This window comes from Girardinichthys multiradiatus, chromosome 15, assembly GCF_021462225.1.
Source record: "Girardinichthys multiradiatus isolate DD_20200921_A chromosome 15, DD_fGirMul_XY1, whole genome shotgun sequence".
NCBI lineage: Eukaryota > Metazoa > Chordata > Actinopteri > Cyprinodontiformes > Goodeidae > Girardinichthys > Girardinichthys multiradiatus.
In genome coordinates this window covers 22,452,106-22,478,171 of record NC_061808.1, presented here as the reverse complement: position 1 = coordinate 22,478,171, position 26,066 = coordinate 22,452,106, and the positions used below count along the sequence as shown (strand labels likewise).

Genomic DNA, 26,066 nt, shown 5'->3' with positions numbered 1-26,066 from the left:
TAAAATATTTAAATAAGACACGTTTTTTTTTTTTTATATGATATAGTTTTTGTACGTGATCCAATATAATCATAAATATTCGTATACTTTACAGGTTTAAAGTTAATAAAGACAGCGGAACATTTCGTCCTGTGCCTCAAAAGCGTCTGGGTCGTTTTAGTCGCGGCACCGTGGTTAGCATTTAGCTTGTTGACACCTGTGCGCTTCCCTGATGGGGTGAACGGTTTTATTTGTGTGATGTCGGAGTGAAAATAACAGATCTTTAAAGTGGCAATCATGTCACTTTCGATGGAGACGCAGCTGCAGAGCATCTTCGAAGATGTTGTGGTAACGCATCTTTATTAATGGATTCATTGACGAGCTAACATCACTTAGCATTTCAGTTCATGTTAGCCTTTTTCATGCAAATCACACAGGGATCTCGCCGTAGATTTGACCAAAGAAACACGGTTACATATTGATGCATGAATAAACGTTGAGATATTTTCGAGTCGGTGGTGATTTCCACCCATAATCTACAGGACTGGTTGTTTTGAGACATAGATAGCATTTAGTTATGCTATTTTTTTAAGCAAGTCAAAATTTCATTATAAATTCTTAAAAGCATGTGAGATTTAAAACCAAGCGGCATAAGTTGTGATTCTAAAATTGTTTCTGTGATTTCAAATAATTGTTAATCTTTCCTGTATTCTTCAGAAAACTGAGATGATAGAAGAGGCGTTTGCAGGGTAAGGCTCCAGATTTATGTTTACACTTACAGCAAAATTATGCATTTCCCTTGAACTTTTTTTTTTTTAGATTTTACACGTTACAACCACAAACTTTAATGCATTTTATGTGGGCATTACAGGTCCTTCTCAAAATATTAGCATATTGTGATAAAGTTCATTATTTTCCATAATGTAATGATGAAAATTTAACATTCATATATTTTAGATTCATTGCACACTAACTGAAATATTTCAGGTCTTTTATTGTCTTAATACGGATGATTTTGGCATCCAGCTCATGAAAACCCAAAATTCCTATCTCACAAAATTAGCATATTTCATCCGACCAACAAAAGAAAAGTGTTTTTAATACAAAAAACGTCAACCTTCAAATAATCATGTACAGTTATGCACTCAATACTTGGTCGGGAATCCTTTGGCAGAAATGACTGCTTCAATGCGGCGTGGCATGGAGGCAATCAGCCTGTGGCACTGCTGAGGTCTTATGGAGGCCCAGGATGCTTCGATAGCGGCCTTTAGCTCATCCAGAGTGTTGGGTCTTGAGTCTCTCAACGTTCTCTTCACAATATCCCACAGATTCTCTATGGGGTTCAGGTCAGGAGAGTTGGCAGGCCAATTGAGCACAGTGATACCATGGTCAGTAAACCATTTACCAGTGGTTTTGGCACTGTGAGCAGGTGCCAGGTCGTGCTGAAAAATGAAATCTTCATTTCCATAAAGCTTTTCAGCAGATGGAAGCATGAAGTGCTCCAAAATCTCCTGATAGCTAGCTGCATTGACCCTGCCCTTGATAAAACACAGTGGACCAACACCAGCAGCTGACACGGCACCCCAGACCATCACTGACTGTGGGTACTTGACACTGGACTTCTGGCATTTTGGCATTTCCTTCTCCCCAGTCTTCCTCCAGACTCTGGCACCTTGATTTCCGAATGACATGCAGAATTTGCTTTCATCCGAAAAAGTACTTTGGACCACTGAGCAACAGTCCAGTGCTGCTTCTCTGTAGCCCAGGTCAGGCGCTTCTACCGCTGTTTCTGGTTCAAAAGTGGCTTGACCTGGGGAATGTGGCACCTGTAGCCCATTTCCTGCACACGCCTGTGCACGATGGTTCTGGATGTTTCTACTCCAGACTCAGTCCACTGCTTCCGCAGGTCCCCCAAGGTCTGGAATCGGCCCTTCTCCACAATCTTCCTCAGGGTCCGGTCACCTCTTCTCGTTGTGCAGCGTTTTCTGCCACACTTTTTCCTTCCCACAGACTTCCCACTGAGGTGCCTTGATACAGCACTCTGGGAACAGCCTATTCGTTCAGAAATTTCTTTCTGTGTCTTACCCTCTTGCTTGAGGGTGTCATTAGTGGCCTTCTGGACAGCAGTCAGGTCGGCAGTCTTACCCATGATTGGGGTTTTGAGTGATGAACCAGGCTGGGAGTTTTAAAGGCCTCAGGAATCTTTTGCAGGTGTTTAGAGTTAACTCGTTGATTCAGATGATTAGGTTCATAGCTCGTTTAGAGACCCTTTTTAATGATATGCTAATTTTGTGAGATAGAAATTTTGGGTTTTCATGAGCTGTATGCCAAAATCATCCGTATTAAGACAATAAAAGACCTGAAATATTTCAGTTAGTGTGCAATGAATCTAAAATATATGAATGTTAAATTTTCATCATGACATTATGGAAAATAATGAACTTTATCACAATATGCTAATATTTTGAGAAGGACCTGTATGTGACTGACTTAACACAAAGTAGTGCGTGAAGTGGAAGGAAAACTTCTCATCTCTGGCCTTAATGGAAGAGTGGTATTGTTGAAAGAAAGCTGTAAGAGGTCCTGTTAGGGTATTGAACACTGAAACACATCTTCCCCATGTTTAAATGTGGCAGTGGGAGCGTCATGGTGTGTGGATCCTTTTCTTCAGTAGCGACAGTAAAGATTGTCAGAGTTAATGGGAATGGAGTTCTGTGTAGGGCAATCCTGGAGGAAAACCTGTTACAAGCTGCAAAATACTTACTTTTTAGATCAAATCAGGTTCATGTTTTAGAATGGCCCTTTTAAAGTCTAGACCTAAATCCAGTTAAGAATCTGAGGCAAATCTTGAAAACTCATGCTCACAGATGCTCTCCATCCACTCTGATGAGCTTATGTTCTAGTATCTAGATGTTTAAAGCTACCGGAGACATTGTTGTGTCAGGAAGGCTGCTAATAAAATGCATGCCACACATTTCAGATTGTTTTTTTGTAAGAAACTTTGAAAAAAAACTTCCTAATTACAAATAAGCACTACTTTCTGTTGATCTTCGACATATCCCAATAAAATACACTTTAGTTATCGGTTGTTACCTGAAAAAATGTGAAAGAGTTAATGGGGTATGAATACTTCACCATAGTACAGGGTACATAATTAAAGGTTAGACTGAGTTAGTCAGTGTTTTACATCTGGACAGACCATGTGATGTGTTATCTAAAAATGTGCATGTCAAAAATCCAGAGTTTTGTTTTTTAGGATGTTCATGGATACTCCAGAGGATGAGAGGACTAAACTGATAAGCTGTCTCGGAGCCTTCAGGCAGTACTGGGGAACTCTGCCTCAGGTGTCTACATGTTCACTTTTGAAATCATCCCGGCACCAAACATTAGCGTACATAAGCTTCTTTTTTCCAACTGCCTCCACATCTGTCTGCAGGAGTCTCATGAGCAGTGTGTGCAGTGGATAGTGCGCTTTATCCACAGTCAGCACAGTCCCAAGAGGATCTCATTCCTGTACGACTGTCTGGCGATGGCTGTGGAGACCAGTTTGTTAACGCCCAGGTCAACACACATTCACTTATTCAAGCCTGATTACAGAAGTCCTTCAGAATTCCCAATTATCTGTCTAATTAAATTGAAATTGTTTTTAGGATGGTGTGTGTTGCCCTGATTAGCTCTGACAGCTTGGAATGGGAAAGGACTCGCCTGTGGGCCTTAACTTTCAAACTTATTCGGAAGATCATTGGAGGGGTGGACTACAAGGTCTCTGACACACAAAAGCATGCATGATTAGGAACTGTTGCCATACTGTTTAGTGTTAACGGTATAATATCAAGGCTCAGAGTTATTCTCCATTTTAAGGTTTGTGGAATAATGTTTGTTTAAACTGAGGTGCTAAATCTGGAACTATGTTTTGAATTATAATCCAGGGTGTTCGCGATCTGCTGAAAGCTGTTCTGGATAAAATCCAAACCATCCCCACCACTGTCAGCTCAGCTATTGTGCAGCAGCTTCTGGCAGCTAGAGAGGTACTCAAATCAGTCCCAACTTTACGCATTTCTGTGTCTTTCAGTGCTTTTATTTGTCAATGCTGGAAATGCGTCACATTTTCGTTTTTATATCCGGCTCTGTTGCAGGTAGTCGAATATATCCTGGACAGAAACGCCTGCCTGCTGCCAGCCTACTTTGCTGTCACAGAAATCAGAAAACTCTACCCAGAGGGACAACTCTCACATTGGGTAACATGTTCCTTAAAACATAGTGCTGCACAGTAATAGAAAATCATTTAATGGCGACATTTAACTACTGCAATGACGCTATTGGTCCCCTGACTGTTTCTTACCTGTTCCTCTTGTACTTTTGACGACCCTTAGCATCGTTGGCGCTGTAATTTGGGTCAAAAGGGGTCATCTAATGCAGCAAGACTGCATCCAACAGGCTAAATATTACTTGCATGCAACAGTGGCTGCTTTCCAGGCAGAGCTTCGCAATATTAATTTTGCACACACTGATATTGCAAAAAGGATATATGTTTGATATTTTGTGCAGCTCTTTTATAAAACTATTTTTGCTATTTTGTTGGGTGGGGGTGATGTCTTTTGTCAGAGCATAATAATAATCTCTGTTTGTGTGACTTTTTCTCACTTGTAGCTTTTAGGCAGTTTGATATCAGACTTTGTGGACAGTTTCCGACCCACAGCCAGAATCAACTCTATATGCGGTAAGACTCTTAATTATATCTAACATATGCAAGATATCAAGTATTTAGCATGTTTTTTCAACTTCAAAATCTTCTCGTTTTGCTTCAGAGACTTTTCCCTTCTCTTATTTTTTTTAATGTATCCAGTTAAAATAATTAAGTTTAAAGAGGATCAGATAGAAGCAATAAAAACAAGTCGGATCTGAGCAGATTACCTGGTGATGAAAATGTGATATAGGTCTTATATCAACGTAAACGGCGAGATCTGCTATCCTAATGTTTTGTTCATTTTTGATGTATGAAGCCATGAAACGTAAGTACCAAATAAATAAAAAATATTCAAAGCAATTTATGTCAAAATTAGATCAAAATAGTTTTTAGTGTAGAAGTCTAAACAAGTAAAATCCCAGTTAAACAGAGCTAGATATAAGTAGGACACTGAAAACCCTCTCAGGCTTATAGAATAGTGTTGCTGCTGCTCCAGCAAAAGGAAAATTAAACTGTATCTTTTATTATTATTATTGAAGTGTATACCACTCATGATTTGCTAATTACTTGTTTTTTACATCTAACTGTAGAAAGTACTTATTGTTATAACAAGAGAAACATTTAATATTCTCACAACATGGTGTTAAATAATATATTAAGTTGACCTGAACACCTTTTAATTATTTGTTTATCGCAGGACATATTGTTATCGCAGTATGATCGGATATTGGATGTTCTCCCAATATTGTGTAGGCCCAATTTAAATATTAAATATGGTTCTGTTTGTTCTAGCTTTGTGAAACTGCCTTCTGTATGACCTCATGTTTTTACACCTTTATGTGTGTATAAATTTTATTTTGGTTTGATCAAACCTCATAGTCTCTCATATTTCAAAGGGGTCTGCTGGGATGTAATATGAGATCTTTACATCTTTGGTGATTCATACCAACATTTTGTTCCCTGATGTTGCCGGTCAAATTAAAACAGTTTATTCCTTTTCTGCTGTTTCCTCATCCAAAGTTTACAGAATCGCATTAAACCATTTTCCATGGTCAGTCATTATGTCATCATATTTTTCAGTATAAATATGTTGTGATAAAGAGAAAAACCATTTACCAATAGAGTGAAAATATTTAGCATTAAAGTAAGAGGTTTTGTTTGAACTATTGTAATATATAATGAATTATGAGAAAAAAAACCTTGTAATGTGACACAATTTGGTTTTTCCTTTTTGTATAAATAAGGTTTTATTTATTATCAGTCACTGCGTCTGTGTGGACAGCATATAGAGTGGGATGCTTTCAGTTTCCTGTTCAAACTTTAGCAAAATAAGCAACTATATGCGTTCTCTGTTTGCAAAGAAAATGTATTTACGCATCATCGGCGGCTTGTTTGAGAATGAGGCGGAGAATCAGCAGCGTATCGACTCGTTAGATAAATCTTTAAATCAGATAACTAATGTTTTGTTTGCCTAAACACCCTCACAATGGTTTCAATAACAAGCTCATTGCCAAAGGAAGGTGCACTATGCATGTTCTTTGCTCTGCAGAATCCAACTCCTTCCTTACCTGAACCTAAAGTTGTGATTAAACATGGAAGATTTTATGTAAACTGAATAGGATCAGAAAAATCTTCATTTCCTAAATGAATGTGATTGTCAGGAAATAACGTTTACAGCTGCCTCGATTCTCTTATATTAATTTTCATACATTTTTGTTGAAATCTGCCATATTTACTCTGTGTTTTTGTATATGGGCAGGACGGTGTAGTCTGTTGCCGGTGGTGAATAACAGCGGGGCCATCTGCAACTCCTGGAAATTAGACCCCACAACGCTTCGCTTCCCTCTGAGGGGGATGCTGCCTTATGACAAAGTAACATCCACGTGCACAACTTATACAATGAATTGCAAAAGTATTGACAACCCTTGACCTTTTTCACATTTTGTTATGTTACAGCCATAAACAAACTTCAGTGTATTTTGCGGGGGTTAAGTTATAGTCCCAACACAAAGCATGATTGCCACCTGAAAGTAAAATGATGCATGCAAATCAAAATCTGGATAATGTGGCATACTGTTGTATTCAGCCCCCTTTACTTTGATGCTCCTAATCAAAATCCAATGCAGTCTATTGATTGCAAAAGGGAATAAAGTGGTATTAATGCTTTTGCAGGGTCCCATCTATATGCATCCACAGTTCACTCTGATTTGCTTGTTCTGAAGCATGCTATGTTTGTTGTTTTTATTTTTGATGTTTTATAGGACCTGTTTGAGCCTCAGACTGGCTTGCTCCGCTATGTGCTCGAGCAGCCGTACTCCAGAGAGATGGTGTGCAACATGTTAGGACTCAACAAACAGGTAAAACACTCTCTTCATCTTTTTCTTTTTTGACATTTTTTCCCTGTATTTTTTTAAATCATATTTCCATTTATTTCTGTTTATTCTGTTAGTTTGTACTTTTTTAAACCCCCCCCATCATATTTTTTTCTTGATCCTTTCTCCATGCTGCCTTTGTCCTTTATCTTGACACCCTTCCCATCTTTCTTTTGTCATCCTTTCCATAAAGCTGTATGAAGCCACGTAATGCAATGCTCTGAGCTTGTCCCATAATGCACTTATGTCAGGATTCCCTGTTGGGTTCATCCAGTTTCAGCTCAGCCCAGATCACTTGATTTCACTCGCTCACTCAGTCCAAAGAGTGTGGTAACACCAATCCATAATTAATGCAGCATACGGGTCTCCGTTGAGATTCAGTGAACCACAACCTGTTTGTTTATTTAAGGCGGCTGAGTTAAGGCTAAACTGTGCTGAACAAACCGTGAACATCCTACTTGTAGCTCCTTAGTCACCACTTTCTCTTTGTCCCCCCCTCCCCGTCCTCTTTGTTTCTTTCCTGTTTCTCCCTCTTTTGTCCTCTGGTTGTCTCTTGTGTTTGTCTGTCTCTCTGCCATGCACTCTCTAGACTCTGAACATTGCCCAGGTATGTCGTTGTTCCTCTTCTGGTTACACGACCTGCCAACTAACTGGCTCTCCTGACGCTAAGATTTTCCTTGTTTTTAGGCAGATAAAAAAAAAAAAAGTGGATAAAGACAGAAAGTCTAATGGAGTGATTCAGAATTGCAACAGTGCTTGAGATGTACACAGAAGGGGTTCATATGGATATATTTGTCTTTTAAATGAATGTTGAACAGCTTTTATACTCAAAAGAAACACCAGGTAAATGATTTGACTTTTATGCAACAAAGGGCGTGGGCGATAGCGTCTTGCGAAATGTTTCGGATTCCCCTAAATGTTTTCCGTTTTTTTTTCCGTTACAACCAAAAACTTAGACCAACACAAAGTAGCGTGCAATCATAAAATGGTCAATGATTCATGATTTTCTCATTTGTGTTTGCAGAGCAAATGCATTTAGGACCACGTTTCACTTTAGTTCCAGCTGCAAGTCTTTGGGAACAGTTTCTACTAGCTTTGAACATCTAGAGACTGAAATATTTGCCCATTTGTCTGGGCAAATAGTTCAGGCTCACCAAAGACTAAAATGTGTTTTTATTAAATTTGATTTATTCCTCTTAGAAGTATTAAGTCTGCTCTGTTGAGGCTGCACTTTTTAATCACTTGTCTTCATGGGATTTACTTGTTAATGTTTATTGTACTTCTTTTGGAATATTCTATTATTGATAGATTCTGATTCTGATCATCTCTGTTAAAAACCTCCAGGTTATTCTGGGTCAGACGTATGTCTTTCTTGAAAACGGCACATTTATTTCCAGCTAACAACCTTGACATTAGTTATTTTCTACTTAGAAACCCTGCTGTTGACATTTCAGGTGCTGTTGCACTGCATGTGTGGATGTAGTCTGGTGCTTGCCTGTTGTCAGCAAGGTCCTCGTGTGCTTTTTGTCATGCCAACCTGGGCAAAACTCTAACCTTCCATACTAAGGACTTATCATCTTTCCTATTTGTTTATGTGTAATAGATTACAACAACCTTGCAGATAACAGGAACCACTCACAGTAGTTCATGACCTTTAGACTACACCTGATTATATAAGCAGTGAAAGAGGAAGCTGGTTTTTAAATATATCAGGTGGCCAGAAGGAGCAGGAAGTCGATGCTCTTAACAAAAATAGATATAAAGTAATGGACTCCCAGAGGTTAGGTTATTGTTGCATAATGGGTCTTTTTCAGACAGTAATGCTTGTTTTATTACACTCATTTGTGATTGACAAATTCAAGCTAAACTGAAATTTAAAAAATGATTAATTTCTCTCTACCAGTTTCTACCCTAAACAACTTCAACAGTGTATTCTGGTAGATTGTAGCCATATAGTCTGGTAAAGGATTTAACGAGGCCTTGAAAGAACCTAAAATCAGACCTTTCACTGAATAGAAAATAGTCTGCAAGTGGAGGGCATTCAAAATTAACTGTGAACTTGCAAAGACCTGGTCATGCGTGTAAGTCCACCCTGAAAGCGGAACGCAAGATGCTAAAAGAAATCTGCAAAAGCACTGATATGTCATCAAGGAATCATCGAGAAGTAGTAGAATACTTTGACCACTGCCTGATTAAAACGCCAAGGGACAGTGGGAAGGGAAGGATAACCTTATCAGCTTGACTGAATGTGTGAGTGAAGTGCATTAAAGTAGAAGGCACAAAAATGCTTCATGTGGAAGACCAGCTGTTTCCTTGAGTCAGTCTGTAGTGTTTGATCGTTGCTTTTTTTGTTTTGTTTCCCAGGTCAGGGAATGAATGCTTTTCTCTGTTTGGGTGTCTGCCTGGTTGACTGAGCACTGACCTGTGGTACAACCATTAAATAATGTGCTATAAACAAAGGGCACAAGTTGTTAAATGCTTTTATTTGGTTTGCTGGAGCTGTGCTTACATGGCTGTTGGTGAGCTACAGGACCCAAGAGAAAAGTCAGATGTGAGGGAGGCTTGAAGGCTCTGTTGTATGCGGATGATCACACAGATTGGTCTGTGATGCTAAACTGCTGTAATAGCTTGGGCCTTGTATAATTCAGTGCTTTTGGTTGATTTAGGAGGTTATTGGTGAGAAGAAATATGCTACATTAATTGACTTCACTCAGATGTTCAGTGATGGAGATTGTAAAGCAATTATTGGGCTGATTTTATTGTTGTTTTTTGGAGTAATCTAGATAAACTATGTGGGTGATTTTCAGAAATTTCACAGATGCTACGCCTCTCCCTTTCTCTGTCCCTTTGTTGCTTTCTTTACCCCTGTGTGAGCATGGAAAAGAGGTTGTACCAATAGCTGGATCAAAAATAAATAAATAAAAAACAGAAAAACATTTTCAATGAGAAAGCAAAGGACAGCCTCCTCTTCTTCCTCCAAATTTCATCTCTCCCCCCTTGACTGCCTCTCCAGACCTTGCAGTTCTGCATGCAGGAACGTGTCACACCTTGATTAGTTGCCGTGCTTTTCAGTGACATTTTGTGCTGTGCTGTGTCGTGTTGTGCTGTGCTGTTCAACTCAGTCTGTGTCCGAGTTATATAGGAACTCCCAGAGGTTTCATATGACATCCTAACTGTAGAGATCTTCACCCGTTCTACTCTGTCAGCAGGTCCTAAAGAGGACTTATTTTATACACATCTTTCACAGCTTCAAACATTAAATAGGACTGCATCTGTTGGTGTATAGGCCAACAGTACAGTTTCATTAATTTTAACAACCCCTATACCGCACCATTAAAGTATAGTATCCAGGCCATAACCATTACAATGTATTTTAAACAGAAAAATAAAACCAGAAGTTTCAGGTTATTTGTAGGAATGTCCTGATCCACCAATATAGCTTATTAAAGTTTATTTTTGCCATATTTTAGTCTATCTATTCTTAATTTACTGTACCGTATTTTCCGCACTATAAGGCGCACCGGATTATAAGGCGCATAGAATAGAAGCTACTGCAGTCAAACGTTTGACTGGGGTTGCGTTATGCATCCACTAGATGGAGCTGTGCTAAAAATGTCAACAAAACAGTCAGATAAGTCAGTCAGTCAAACTTTATTAATACACTACAAACCAGCGTTCTGATAACTCCATTCACTCTCATGGTAAGGTCTCCTCTACATAGAAATCTATTGAATAGAGCCAACCGCACGTTAGGAATGCATTGGAGTCTATGAAGTTGAAGTTGAAATCAAACGTTAGTTAAAACGTGAAAGAGAACTTTTCCCTGATTCAGTAAACACGTAAAAGAAATAGTTTGATGCACTAAATCAAACGTTAGTACTGTTAACCTTTCCTGTTTCTGTCCCCTGACCGTAGTCTGATGACACAGGGGAGACGCTTTCTCCAGGGCCGAAGTTACTAGTTTCCTCGGGGTTAACTCCCTCACTCATACGTTGCTGAGTTGAGCATGAAGAAACAGCATCAAAACGCTGAGTTGTTGACGAGATTCAGGGTTCTTTTTAATGACTTTGCAGCACGTAAAAACACAGGGCTTACAGACTCATACACCGCTGCTCCGGTAGCCGTCTCTACCCACCCCACACACACAATAATACCGACGTCACTCCTTCACTCTTGATTCTCAGCTACGGCAACACACAGCGCCACCTCTGTCCGGAGGAGTAATGTCAACATCTTCCATACACACACACGAAACATACACCCCACACACTGAGCTTCTAATCACATATAGTTCAGGCAATTCCTGCAACAGTACATTCAAACGTTATACACACACAAGTGGTGTTGGACTAGGAGTAAGCACAGTACAGGTGTTTACCGCTATTACTTCGGCAACACCCTTGACTACGGTAGCCGTAATGCTGCAAGCGGTGTGGCTTTGTAGTTTACCAGTCGTACTGAAACATTTTGACAGAGCGCCGTGTACAACCAGTATGGATCAACCAATTAACCAATTGATCCATATATAAGGCGCTCCGGATTACAAGGCGCACTGTCATTTTTTGAAAAAATTAAAGGTTTTTAAGTGCGCCTTATAGTGCGGAAAATACGGTATTTACCTAGAGTTTCTCTTGTTCTTTTAGACAAGTTGATTTCTTTTTGAATGTGGAGCTTTGTGGCTAAGTTGAATTTGCCACAAAGTACTTAAATAAAATCAGAACATTTGTTTAACTCACTCTCCTGTGCCGTTCTGGATGCTTTAGTCAAGATTTTTGTTTGTCAGTGACAGATATTTTACCCCAATAGGAGTTTTTCTCTGAAGGTATATCTAATTTGACACATAGACCAATAGTGTTCAAAAAAACTCCCATCTTACTGCTGTTTATGCTGTTTTCATGCGTAGCAGTTTGTTGATGTGCTAGGTCCAAGCTAGCATGTTGTAATATGACACGTTCTGTTTTGCTGCATTTGATTTGTCCCATAAGTTGGAGTTCAGATCTTGGAATGACTCCACAACCGAGTTGAGTGTTGTAGTTTCAAGTTGGAAACGGTTACATGTGCCAAGTCGATAACACAATATTTTTTTTATGCATTGAAATAGTCAATGAGGTTCAAGCCGGTAAAAGTGCCAATAAATAACTTTCACTGCATGCCGTATGCACGGCAGCCATATTGGACACCAAACTCTGGGCTGCTGAAAAGGCTCCGACTTTCCCAGTTGGAATTCTACAAGGGCGTTGTTGTTTTTCTGACTGAGAACTACCCCTGAAGTCAGAAAGCTGACTTGCAGCCACCTTTTCCTGGCAGTATCCAATATACCTGCCACCGGTTTGTTTTTGATTCATCAAGTGGTACCCAAAGTGCTGTAAAATATTCATTTTTGAACGTTTTACTTTAGTGTTTGAAGGCATAGCATGGAGAGAAATACAGTGCTTGTGTTGCAAAGAGGAGTTGGCGTTCAAAAAAATTCCAAATCCCAGCCGTTTTCTGATTTGTAACCATAGTTGCAACTCAGCTGATACAACTATCAGCAGTAAAACAAAGCAAACACAGCCCATCTTTTTAATATATTACAAGTCCTTCTCAAAATATTAGCATATTGTGATAAAGTTCATTATTTTCCATAATGTCATGATGAAAATGTAACATTCATATATTTTAGATTCATTGCACGCTAACTGAAATATTTCAGGTCTTTTATTGTCTTAATACGGATGATTTTGGCATACAGCTCATGAAAACCCAAAATTCCTATCTCACAAAATTAGCATATCATTAAAAGGGTCTCTAAACGAGCTATGAACCTAATCATCTGAATCAACGAGTTAACTCTAAACACCTGCAAAAGATTCCTGAGGCCTTTAAAACTCCCAGCCTGGTTCATCACTCAAAACCCCAATCATGGGTAAGACTGCCGACCTGACTGCTGTGCAGAAGGCCACTATTGACACCCTCAAGCAAGAGGGTAAGACACAGAAAGAAATTTCTGAACAAATAGGCTGTTCCCAGAGTGCTGTATCAAGGCACCTCAGTGGGAAGTCTGTGGGAAGGAAAAGGTGTGGCAGAAAACGCTGCACAACAAGAAGAGGTGACCGGACCCTGAGGAAGATTGTGGAGAAGGGCCGATTCCAGACCTTGGGGGACCTGCGGAAGCAGTGGACTGAGTCTAGAGTAGAAACATCCAGAGCCACCGTGCACAGGCGTGTGCAGGAAATGGGCTACAGGTGCCGCATTCCCCAGGTCAAGCCACTTTTGAACCAGAAACAGCGGCAGAAGCGCCTGACCTGGGCTACAGAGAAGCAGCACTGGACTGTTGCTCAGTGGTCCAAAGTACTTTTTTCGGATGAAAGCAAATTCAGCATGTCATTCGGAAATCAAGGTGCCGGAGTCTGGAGGAAGACTGGGGAGAAGGAAATGCCAAAATGCCAGAAGTCCAGTGTCAAGTACCCACAGTGAGTGATGGTCTGGGGTGCCGTGTCAGCTGCTGGTGTTGGTCCACTGTGTTTTATCAAGGGCAGGGTCAATGCAGCTAGCTATCAGGAGATTTTGGAGCACTTCATGCTTCCATCTGCTGAAAAGCTTTATGGAGATGAAGATTTCATTTTTCAGCACGACCTGGCACCTGCTCACAGTGCCAAAACCACTGGTAAATGGTTTACTGACCATGGTATCACTGTGCTCAATTGGCCCGCCAACTCTCCTGACCTGAACCCCATAGAGAATCTGTGGGATATTGTGAAGAGAACGTTGAGAGACTCAAGACCCAACACTCTGGATGAGCTAAAGGCCGCTATCGAAGCATCCTGGGCCTCCATAAGACCTCAGCAGTGCCACAGGCTGATTGCCTCCATGCCACGCCGCATTGAAGCAGTGATTTCTGCAAAAGGATTCCTGACCAAGTATTGAGTGCATAACTGTACATGATTATTTGAAGGTTGACGTTTTTTGTATTAAAAACACTTTTCTTTTATTGGTCGGATGAAATATGCTAATTTTGTGAGATATGAATTTTGGGTTTTCATGAGCTGTATGCCAAAATCATCCGTATTAAGACAATAAAAGACCTGAAATATTTCAGTTAGTGTGCAATGAATCTAAAATATATGAATGTTAAATTTTCATCATGACATTATGGAAAATAATGAACTTTATATGCTAATATTTTGAGAAGGACCTGTATATGTCAGTGCAATTCCAGTAAATGGTCTCCGGACAACAAAGAAAAAAAGCCCCTCTCCAGGTTTATGAACTTTGGTCTTTGCTTTGAACAGCATAAAAACATCCAAAGCAGCAGGTCATCTGACAGACAAACGGGAAGCTGCAGCAGCCAGTCTTACTGTGAGCATTATTGTGCAGGGTGAAAAACACTCAGATTGTTTGAAAACAAAAAACAGATTCAGTAGATCGATGAAATAACACGTTAAGCCTGTATTACGGTTTGACGAGCCATGAAAAGGCACCCAGTTCACCAGCAACAGAATTGGGAGTTTAATCAGAGACTCATTTAAAAATGGGTTTGGACTGGATCAGGACATTCCTTTTTATAGCAACCTAGTAAAAATTCCAATCAAAACTAAAATAAATATTTAAGAAAACAGTATAAAATGAGCAGGAGGAGAAAAGTTCAATAAATAAAGATGTAAAATATATTTTGGAGGAATTGTACATAAACCCACTGACAGTGTGGGGCGTTAACATCCCTTTATTCAGCCGTTTTCCTGCCTACCAGTAACGCCTATTTTATGTTCTTGCGTCTACCCTGTTTTTCTCTTTTATTTCAGTTTTCCCCCACTCTTCTACCCCTTTTTAAAAAAAAGAAAAAAAAAGATATTTGTCTTTATACCCCAAAGAATATTATATCTTTTTATAAATTGAAATTCTAATTTTAACCTGAACTACCTAATATACTGTTACCTAATATAAATATAAACTGAAACTCTGTATTTTTATGCAGGTGAATTTTACTTGCTTTATTTTACCACTGGGCATTTAAATAATTACTCAGTGTGCACATAAATCATCCCGTGGTAACGATGCACTTTTGTTACTGGTTTGTTTATGCCATACAACCCAATCCAAATAAGGTTTTTTGCCTGTGGACCAACATTTGAATTAAGTTTAAATTTTGAGAGCAACTCAGTAAAATTTAGGGACGAGGGAAGCTACAGTAGAACCTCAGAAAGATGCAGTCCTGCATGAGAGGGATTCAAATATATTTTCTGAGTCTGTGTTTAATAATGGCTGTGGCATGTGAAACTTTAGTGCTGTTGTATTAATATTCCCGTCTGTTTTAACCTTACTTTGTTCTCCGCTCTTTAACACTCCACTGCTCGCCTTGCAGCAAAAGCAGCGATGCCCGGTGTTGGAGGAGCAGCTAGTGGACCTGGTGGTGTACGCCATGGAGCGCTCAGAGACCGAGGAGCATTTCGACGCCGACATCGGAGGAACGAGCCAGTTGCTGTGGCAACATCTCTCCTCCCAGCTCATCTTCTTTGTGTTGTTTCAGTTCGCAAGCTTCCCTCACATGGTGCTCTCTTTGCATCAGAAGGTAAGACGGCTTCCGTGACCAATGTTGGTGCTTGTGTCCTTATTACTGAGAATATGAATGTATGCAGTGGATCTCAGGAAACTTGTGAATCATTGCCTTTAGCACAGTTGGGTTGGAGTGAATACATGGCAGATTAAGTGTTGATTTAACTATCTCGGCAGTCTTAACATGGTTTCTGTGCAGTCTTGAAAAGTTAAGAAGTTTGATTTTGATCTTTTTTAAAACTTTAGAGAAGTGTGGAAAAAATAATTGAGTTTCCCATCTTTATCACTTGTTCGATTACCTAAAAGACGAAGAAATGTTTACACAAGTCATTTAGGGGACTCCAACATCTGTAGAATTTAATTTTTTAAAAGCCAGAAAAATCAAGAAACTTGAATTCGAAATAATCTAGAATTTTGACTTGGAAAATATTTAGGACCCCTGTTAATAGTACATGTTATAGAGAGAGAACCTTACATTCGGTACGTTGATGCACAACCAGCATCCTATTGATTTTTAAAGTTATGATAAAAGGCTATATGACAAGGATTAGGAAAGAAATCTTAGCTTTTATTATCCATCTTTTTCTCAGCCACTCTTTCTCTTTAGCTTGCAGGCAGAGGTCTTATTAAAGGGAGAGATCACCTGATGTGGGTCCTGCTGCAGTTCATATCAGGCAGCATTCAGAAGAATGCCTTAGCTGACTTCTTGCCGGTCATGAAACTGTTTGACCTGCTTTACCCAGAAAAAGAGGTAAATAAAAGTGAACCAGTGCATTTCATTTTTTTGTCTTCCTTTTCGATTTTAATCTTACTCTAAATCTTTAATCGTAGTTTTTCACGAGTAACTGTAGCATTTAACAATGTTTATTTGTTGTTGTTTTTTTTTTACTTTTTCAGTGTATACCAGTTCCTGACATTAGCAAGCCTCAGTCGACCCATTCCTTTGCCATGACCTGCATCTGGATCCACCTGAACCGCAAAGCTCAGAACGACAACTCCAAGCTACAGATACCCATACCACACTCTCTCAAACTGCACCATGAGTACATATATTTAACATCAGAAGTCCCAAAATGCAAATGCCTGTCTCAGTTTATCAGTTTACTAATTTTAATTGTCTTCATCTTAGGTTTCTCCAGCAGTCGCTACGCAACAAAAACCTGGTCATGTCTGATTATAAGATCGCCTTGCTGTGTAACGCCTATAGCACCAACTCTGACTGCTTCTCTCTGCCAATGGGCGTCCTGGTGGAGACCATTTATGGAAACGGATCCATGAGGATCAACCTGCCCGGCACCAGCTGCATGGCGTCGGGATCGGTCACTCCGCTGCCCATGAACCTGTTGGATTCTCTCACAGTGCATGCAAAAATGAGGTAGCAGAAAAATCAAAAGAGGACAACACATTTACCGGATGTGGATTTCTTTAACGTATGTGTCTGCCTGTCTGTCTTCAGCCTGATCCACAGCATCGCCACACGTGTGATCAAACTGGCCCATGCCAAGTCCAGCGTCGCCCTGGCTCCTGCACTAGTGGAAACATACAGCAGGCTTTTGGTCTATATGGAGATCGAGTCATTGGGCATCAAGGGATTTATTAGTAAGTGTTCACTTCATTTAAATTTTGACATAAGATGAACTAAAACGGGATTTTAATCATTTTAAGGTTCTTTATTGAACCAGTATACTAAACTTTGCAAAAGCTCTTAATGTTTTGAACCTTTTGCCACATTTCCCTACACACTCAAGGTATTTTGTTTGCATTTCGACACAAAGTAGTACATAATCCTGACATGGAAGTTGAATGATACACTAAACACACCATCTCTACATTAAACCATGGTGGTGGCAGCATCATGCATTATGGGATGCTCAGAGAAACGGTCCTGTTAAAACAGATCCGTATATTATGATTTATTAACATTGTTATATTTTGTGACAGTTGATGAAGACAGCTGATTTTATCTGTTTTGCCTTAAAGTTTATAAAATGTCACCACCAAGTAATGTTTTTTATGAGCAAGAATAACTTAAAACAAACGAACTGAGAATTGTTTAGTTTCTTTATGTTTTAAGGGGGAAAAATTGCTGCAATTTGAGCAGAAATAAATGTCAGTGTGCAAGAACTATGAGGATCTTATCTGTTCAGGTCAGTTGCTGCCCAACGTGTTTAAATCTCATGCGTGGGGAATCCTTCACACCTTACTGGAGATGTTCAGCTACAGGATGCATCACATCCAGCCGCACTACAGGGTTCAGCTACTAAGTCATCTACACAGTCTAGCTGCAGTGCCCCAGACCAACCAGAATCAGCTGCATCTATGGTAACTTTAACATATGCACATACATCCAGTGTTATTTGAGATAATAACAAGGAAATGTAGTTATTTTGCAGCCTGCAGGTTTTCTAAGTAAAAAGCTGTAGGAAATAAGTTGCGTTAAAGGCAGATAGCAAAAGTAGATAGAATAAAAATGACAACCGTGAGGTAATAAGGAAGATTTTCTAGCTGTGTCCTTAGATCTTAAAAAAGCCTTTTAGACTGTTGGTGATAAACATTACCAAGGAAACAGCAAATATTCAGTATGAGAGGGGCAGCAATTTGGTTAATAAGTTATATGGAAAAAATAGATTCCAGGATATCCAAATAAACGATACAGATTAGAAATTACCAACATTTCAAAAGGGGTTCCTCAAGGTTTAGTGGTGGGATCTCTGTTATTGAATACCCATTCCAATGAGGCATGTTTGTCAGGTTAAAAGTACCTCTTGAAAATACCACCCTTTAAGCAGGTGCTAAACATACTTTTAATTAAGCCCATGTGTTTTGTTCTGTAATATTCTAATCTTCTAAGAAATTAGATGTTTTTTTTCCATCAGCTATAAACGGCAAATCATCATAATTAAAAGAAATAAAGGCTTGAAAACATCATGTTTGTTTGTTATTAATCTATATAATTTTAGTGAATTGAGTTACTCAAATAAATGAACTTTTCAATAATAGTCTAATTTATTAAGCGGCATCTGTATAATTTAATGTGGAAAGGCAGTAGAACAGTAATTGTGGTGTTGGGCACTGTGAAAGTATACACCTGAATGATTTGTGTCTCTTTCCTCAGTGTTGAGAGCACTGCTCTGCGGCTGATCACAGCTCTGGGGAGTTCAGAGGTCCAACCTCAGTTCACTCGCTTCCTCAATGACCCGAAGACGGTCCTGTCAGCTGAGTCAGAGGAGCTGAACCGAGCTTTGATCCTCACGCTGGCCAGAGCCACACATGTGACCGGTACTTTCCAGTGGACATTGTCTTCAGATCTTTTCTTTTCTCTTGAGTAATTTTGTCCCTTTTTGTTTAAGTTCTGGCTTCAGTATCGTTTATGGTGACATGTTTTTTGAACTCAAAGGCCACCTGCTCTGTATACTTGTAGATTTTTTCACCGGATCCGACTCCATTCATGGCACCTGGTGTAAAGACATCCTCCAGACCATCATGAGCTTTACGCCTCACAACTGGGCATCACACACTCTGTCCTGCTTCCCAGCTCCTCTGCAGGTGCCACGCTTATCCCTCTGCAGGCCCGACATGGATTAAACAACTAATTAATATGAAATAATACCTCTGTTTGTGATCCAGGCGTTCTTCAAGCAGAACAATGTTCCTCAGGAGTCTCGATTCAACCTGAAAAAGAATGTGGAGGAGGAATACAGGAAGTGGAAGTCAATGGCCAATGAGAACGACATCATCACCCACTTCTCCATGCAGGGCTCTCCTCCCCTGTTCCTGTGTCTCCTGTGGAAGATGCTTCTGGAGACGGACCGCATAAACCAGATAGGATTCAGGTCTGGAGACACTGTTCGTATTAAGAGAGCATGCTGTCATGATCTAAAACCTTACATGACTTGTTCGGGCTTTCCCTCCACTCCCACATCAGGGTTTTGGAGCGAATCGGAGCTCGTGCATTGGTGGCTCACGTGCGCACATTCGCAGACTTTCTTGTCTATGAGTTCTCGACTTCTGCTGGTGGACAGCAGCTCAACAAGTGCATTGAAATCCTGAATGACATGGTCTGGAAATACAACATAGTCACCCTGGATAGACTCATCCTGTGTCTGGTGAGAACCTTTAGAGAAATGTAGCATTATTTATGCATACTTGCTCTTTTTGGTTCAGCGTTTACTGTTCTCTTCTTTTAGGCAATGCGAAGCCACGAGGGGAATGAGGCTCAGGTTTGCTACTTCATAATCCAGCTCCTTCTGTTGAAGCCGAACGACTTTAGGAACCGAGTCAATGATTTTGTGAAGGAGAATGCTCCTGAGCACTGGCTGCAGAGCGACTGGCATAACAAACACATGAGCTACCACAAGGTGCCTGTTTAAAAAAAAAAAAGTGTTTTTATTTGTCAAAATGTTGAGTCTGGAAAACTTGGTCTAGTGTTTTTCAGGATGAGAAGAAGGAGAGGGGAAAAAATTGTTGTTTCCAGGCTTTTTTGTTTTTTATTCTGTTCTCTAAAAATTTTGACGAACAGTTTGTTCGTCCGTCCATCATTATGTCCGTCTGTACATACATCCGTCCTACCGTCCGTCCATTTGCCTATCTCTGTTCGTCCATCCATTTATCAATGCATCTGCGTCCTTGTGTCTGTCTAACCTTCTTTCCGTCTGTCCCATTTGTAGCATTCTCGTGACGCTATCTCAGGTTACATATTTGTTATATAGCTATTAGGTCTCCCTACCTAATTATTTATTTTTTTAACATTTAAATAAATTTAAATCATGAGGGTATAAAAAAAGGTTTCAAAAAATCTGAAATTGAAGTCACTGAAACCTGCAGATTTCTATCCTTCCTCTTCCCCACAGTTTGAAACCTCTGTCGGATTATTTACATATATTTATAAAACAAAGACTGAGAAGTCAGCAAAACTTGTTTGAAAAAGTAATTTTAACATAAAAACGTGTGTATGAGATATAAGATGGAGCTAAAACAGGAGATGCTACATTGACAGCAGACTGATGTAAAATAAACGATGCTGTTTTTTCTTTATCAGAAATACCCTGAGAAGTTGTACTTTGAGGGTCTTGCAGAACAAGTGAGCCCTCCCTTGCAGCTGCAGTCTCAGTACCTGCCAATCTACTTTGGTAACGTTTGTCTGCGCTTCCTGCCCGTCTTCGACATCGTCATCCACCGCTTCCTCGAGCTCCTCCCCGTCTCCAAGTCTCTGGAAACGCTGCTGGATCACCTCGGGGGACTGTACAAGTTCCACGGTGAGGGAGACCACCTGTTAGAGAAACTTCAGTAAGATATTTATATAATTCGTGTGGACCAGTGTTTTTATTTGCAGGTGTCTTCTGTGTGCAGACCGCCCCGTGACGTACCTGTACAACACCCTTCACTACTACGAACGACATCTGAGAGACAGAACCAACCTGAAGAGGAAGCTGGTTCATGCCATCATGTCTTCACTGAAGGCAGGCTGAGAGAGGAAGCACAGTTTACAACAGACATTACTGTTCAGTATGAGCAACAGTGTTGAACCTGAAGCTTTCGTTTTGCAGGACAACCGAACCCCAGGATGGTGTCTGAGTGAGACCTATTTGAAGTTTGGCATGAATCCCAGGGAGGACAACGTCTGGATCCCTGATGACACCTACTACTGCAAGCTGATTGGGCGCCTTGTGGACAATATCCTTTAATAATCTCTGTGTCGTCTGACAGATCATCACCATAACAAGACCAGACTGATGCAGTGGGGTACTGGGGCTCTTGGCTAATATATTTGTTAGTCCTAATAGTATGTCTCCCTCGATAGTTTAGAATACCAATTAAAATCAATGTTTTGCTTATTGTTCCCCAACATGCTGTTAGAATTGTCTGGCAGCAAGATAAAATCAGTCTCAGGGCTTTTTCTGCATGCTGTGTTATGGCAGCTCATTAATTATAACGGTGAAACCTTTGCTTTATTAAACCTAACTTTCACCTACTCCATCTTAACCCTCCTTAACTCTTGCCCCCACCCATGGCCGGAAAGTCGCCCGGACCCTTCCCAAACTGCGACTGGAGGTTCAATGAGTTCCCCAACCCTGCAGCTCACGCCCTGCATGTCACCTGCGTGGAGCTGATGGCTCTGGCCGTGCCAGGGAAGGACGTTGGCAATGCTTTGCTCAATGTTGTGTTGAAGAGGTGCAACAAACAGAATAACTTCTTAATCAATGTGAATTGCATGCAAGTCTATGTTTCATGGCGTTATGATTGTTCTGTTTATTCATTTATTTCCAGTATTTAACCTAGTTTGTCTCATTGAGATCCGAGAAATGCAAAGATCAAACAACAGAACTGTGATTTAAATAAAATAAGTATAAACCAAAGTATTAAAACATTTAGCAGACATTGTGCTGCAGTCTAGACTGCAGAGTTTTTACAAGGACTTTAAATTTATTGAGGGCTAAAAGGTTTTGCAGATAAAGTTCAGATTGAAGATTGTTTTAAGCATCGGGTGGTTTAGTTCTTTCTCTTTTAACCTCAATTTTTAAACATCCATTGAACAAAGACTGTGATTTCCTTGTTTGCAAATCAAAAGCATAAGTAAGAAAGATATTCACCCAGGTTCTCTAAAATACATAAACCAGAGGCTGAGGCAACGACCATAGAGGAATGTCTACTAAATGGTGAGAAGGTAGAAGTAAAATTACATTTTAAAAAGATGTTTTAAAAATGAAGCCATTAACAGTGGCAACATTTTTATGGAAATTGCAACAGATTGCAAAACAGGGAAAGACTGCTCGTCATCAAGAGCTTTAGTTATTCATTGCTGACCATCAGAAAAGGACTGTTAGTGCTGATTTGTGTGGTTGAGATTGAAATCTTTTTCACCTTTTAGTCAACCTCTGGTTCCCAGGGAGAACATCACAGCTTGGATGAACGCCATTGGACTGGTGATCACTGCTCTCCCTGTAAGAAAACACGCAGAAAACATCAGATCATTTGAGAGTTTCCTGAAAATAAATGTAAACAAATGGAATTCAAAAAATCCCCTCTTGCAGGAACCCTACTGGATCGTTCTCCACGACCGCATCGTCTCTGTGCTCAGCTCTCCGGCGCTGACATCCGAGACCGAGTCGGCGGGGTATCCCTTCGCCTTGTTGGACTTCACCGCCTGCCACCAAAGCTACAGCGAAATGAACTGCAGCTACGTGCTGGCGTTAACACACGCCGTTTGGCACCACTCATCCATCGGACAGCTCTCTCTGATTCCCAAGTAACGTTCCCACCTTTTATCATCTGGCATTCTGTCCCGATAGGGGTCTCACGTGATGTAGCACTTATTTGTTTGTGTAGATTCCTTTCAGAGACTCTGAAGCCCATCGTCCAGACAGAGTTCCAGCTACTTTATGTGTATCACCTGGTCGGTCCGTTCCTGCAGCGCTTTCAGCAAGAAAGGACACGGTGCATGCTAGAGGTACGATTACAGAACTACTATTAGCTGACAAATACAACCAATGGTCATATCTAAAATGTACCTTTGGTAACACCTTTCTGAGTCATTCACTTATTTAGATTTTTATGCTCATGTGAATGTGTTTGTGTTAAAGATTGGGGTGGCCTTCTATGAGATGCTGCAGGCCGTCGACCAGCACTGCCAGCATCTCAGCTACATGGACCCGATCTGTGATTTTCTCTACCACATCAAGTACATGTACACTGGAGACAGCGTGAAGGAGCAGGTGAGTTTGCGTCGCAGATCAATTCAATTCAAAGATACTTTATTGATCCCCGAGGGGAAATTAGAATTCTGCCCTTGCTAGATGAGAAAAGAGGCCACATTAGGTAAGTAGAGGGAAAAAAAATCATATTTCACACTTTATCCTTAGCAGGATACAGTTTGAGATTGCAAAAAACCTCAGCACAAAGAAGCAAAAAGATGAGGGAGGAGCCGATAATGACAAGAGACTGAGTCAGTGTTCATCTGATCAAAACATCTTATAATGTAGCTGGAACGCCGCTGTTGATCACAGTTAACCTAAACAAATAGCTGAGAAAACACTGATTAAATTGTTACCTTCTCTGCAAAATATACTTTCTGTACTTCTATGATAGTTTTACCAGAAGTGATATGAGAGGTCAAACCTAGGATAGTTTTTTTTAATCTTTTGTATGAAAAAAATGAGTGTGAAAATCCCAGTGAATCAGCAGTTTCTGACATACCTAGACCAGCCAGTCCTACCTCCAACAACCATCCCATGTTGAAAGATGCCTAAATTCCCTTTCTTCTTCATTTCGATTCTGAGACGTCTAGATGCGTAAAGGGGATAGGTTGATTGGTTCATTTGTCTTTTTTTTAACAAGCAATTGCACAGATTTACTAAATAAAGTTGATGTTGAATGTATATGATAATAAAAATAAAGCTGAGCACAGCTGAACTTTGTTTTGTCAGATACACCAGATTCAAAGTTTCAAATTAATTTAGCATGTTCTCATATGTTTTTGCCCGTTAGGGATGATGCACCCATGAGTTTTAAGACTGCATATGAGAACAATAGAGAAAACAAAACAATATAATCAGTTGTCAGAGAAATCACTTGATGATATTCATTTAAGTTATCTATGTGACGGAAGTAAATCTGATGAGTTTTCACTTATTTCATCATATTTACAACATCAGAGAACAAAATATGAACATAAGATTAAATTCAAACTACTTATAACCATCTCCATCTTCCTCCTCCTCTCCGTCCAGGTGGAGAAAATCATCATGACTCTTCGTCCGGCGATGAAGCTGCGTCTGCGCTTCATCACTCACAGCAGCATGATCGAGACCTCTTCATCAGCCGCCGCTGCCGCCTCCACATCATCTGCCTCCACCTCTTCCTCCTCCTCCGCCGGCACCCCACAGCTGCCTCCCTCCTCACTCTCCTCCTCCAATCCCGCAGCCTCTCCCTCTTCCTCCTCACAGCACGCACACACGCCCATATAAAACTCAAGGGAAGGTCACGCTGGTGGACTGAAACAGGAAATCACAGCTGAATGTTTAGGTTTTGAGTTTTTGAAACATAAAGTTGTTGTTTCCTTATTGTTTTTGTCATTAAAAGGAAAATAACACTCTGAACAAGCAGATTGTGTTATTTGCATGAAGCTGTAATTAGATAGTGTAGTGAAGGCAAAGTGTAAAGATTTACTGTTGTAGGAGGATCATGTGACTTTATTTCTTATTTTTCTTATTACTGTGCTATCTTTATTTTTATAGTAACTCTTTTTATATTGTATATTTTACTTCATTGGGAAAAAGGTATAAAAATGCTTTATATAACAAATATGCTGTGAGCTTTTTTAATTTTACATTGGATCTTTCTAATAACACCTTCAAGACTTCATTTAAAATGTGTTCTTGGTTATTGAATTTAAACGTCTCTCCCTTATGCACACAAATTCGTTATGTCACTGATTCTGAATTGGGACCACATGGGACTGTACTCTCACCATTCCTTTTCACTAAACACCTCAGACTTTCAGTACAAGACAGACTCCTGTCATCTGCAGAAAAACTGCAGTTGTGTGATGGATCAGAGATGGACAAGAAGCTGAGTCCTGGGAGTTGTTGGACCGCTTTGTGGCATGGAGTGGAAACAATCTCATCTTGAACCTGGATAAAACAAAGGGGATGATTGTAGAGTTTAAGAGAAACAAGAATAGGTCAGACACTACAGGTCCTTCTCAAAATATTAGCATATTGTGATAAAGTTCATTATTTTCTATAATGTAATGATGAAAATTTAACATTCATATATTTTAGATTCATTGCACATTAACTGAAATATTTCAGGTCTTTTATTGTCTTAATATGGATGATTTTTGCATACAGCTCATGAAAACCCAAACTTCCTATCTCACAAAATTAGCATATTTCATCCGACCAATAAAAGAAAAGTGTTTTTAATACAAAAAACGTCAACCTTCAAATAATCATGTACAGTTATGCACTCAATACTTGGTCGGGAATCCTTTTGCAGAAATGACTGCTTCAATGCAGCGTGGCATGGAGGCAATCAGCCTGTGGCACTGCTGAGGTCTTATGGAGGCCCAGGATGCTTCGATAGCGGCCTTTAGCTCATCCAGAGTGTTGGGTCTTGAGTCTCTCAATGTTCTCTTCACAATATCCCACAGATTCTCTATGGGGTTCAGGTCAGGAGAGTTGGCAGGCCAATTGAGCACAGTGATACCATGGTCAGTAAACCTATTACCAGTGGTTTTGGCACTGTGAGCAGGTGCCAGGTCGTGCTGAAAAATGAAATCTTCATCTCCATAAAGCTTTTCAGCAGATGGAAGCATGAAGTGCTCCAAAATCTCCTGATAGCTAGCTGCATTGACCCTGCCCTTGATAAAACACAGTGGACCAACACCAGCAGCTGACACGGCACCCCAGACCATCACTGACTGTGGGTACTTGACACTGGACTTCTGGCATTTTGGCATTTCCTTCTCCCCAGTCTTCCTCCAGACTCTGGCACCT

General features: G+C 40.1%; 1 protein-coding gene across 3 annotated transcripts; it reads left to right on the top strand.

Annotated features, from left to right (window-relative positions):
- The first annotated feature begins 149 nt into the window (after window positions 1–149).
- Window positions 150–24,870, top strand: med23 (mediator complex subunit 23). 3 transcript variants are annotated; one of them, XM_047388407.1, is made up of 31 exons: window positions 150–327; window positions 697–728; window positions 3,236–3,323; window positions 3,416–3,540; window positions 3,630–3,741; window positions 3,909–4,007; window positions 4,116–4,217; window positions 4,630–4,699; window positions 6,426–6,538; window positions 6,928–7,023; window positions 7,628–7,645; window positions 15,380–15,586; window positions 16,178–16,321; window positions 16,468–16,613; window positions 16,700–16,945; window positions 17,027–17,169; window positions 17,718–17,892; window positions 18,686–18,849; window positions 18,992–19,116; window positions 19,198–19,403; window positions 19,496–19,676; window positions 19,758–19,928; window positions 20,609–20,825; window positions 20,920–21,029; window positions 21,117–21,243; window positions 21,576–21,741; window positions 22,457–22,511; window positions 22,602–22,816; window positions 22,897–23,017; window positions 23,151–23,282; window positions 24,297–24,870. In XM_047388407.1, the coding sequence occupies exons 1-31, from the start codon at window positions 277–279 to the stop codon at window positions 24,531–24,533; spliced, it is 4,194 nt and encodes a 1,397-aa protein (XP_047244363.1). In that variant the 5' UTR covers window positions 150–276; the 3' UTR covers window positions 24,534–24,870. The 3 variants fall into 3 exon arrangements, with proteins under 3 accessions (XP_047244363.1, XP_047244361.1, XP_047244362.1); XM_047388405.1 differs by having other exon boundaries at window positions 22,439–22,511; XM_047388406.1 differs by lacking the exon at window positions 7,628–7,645 and having other exon boundaries at window positions 151–327; window positions 22,439–22,511.
- Window positions 24,871–26,066: the final 1,196 nt, after the last annotated feature.

Coding starts and splice junctions, on each gene's coding strand:
- med23 (XM_047388405.1), top strand. CDS start 277: ATGTCACTTTCGATGGAGACGCAGCTGCAGAGCATCTTCGAAGATGTT. Junction 3,324..3,415: donor ACTGGGGAACTCTGCCTCAG/GTGTCTACATGT, acceptor ATCTGTCTGCAG/GAGTCTCATGAGCAGTGTGT. Junction 18,850..18,991: donor CAGAGCCACACATGTGACCG/GTACTTTCCAGT, acceptor GTATACTTGTAG/ATTTTTTCACCGGATCCGAC.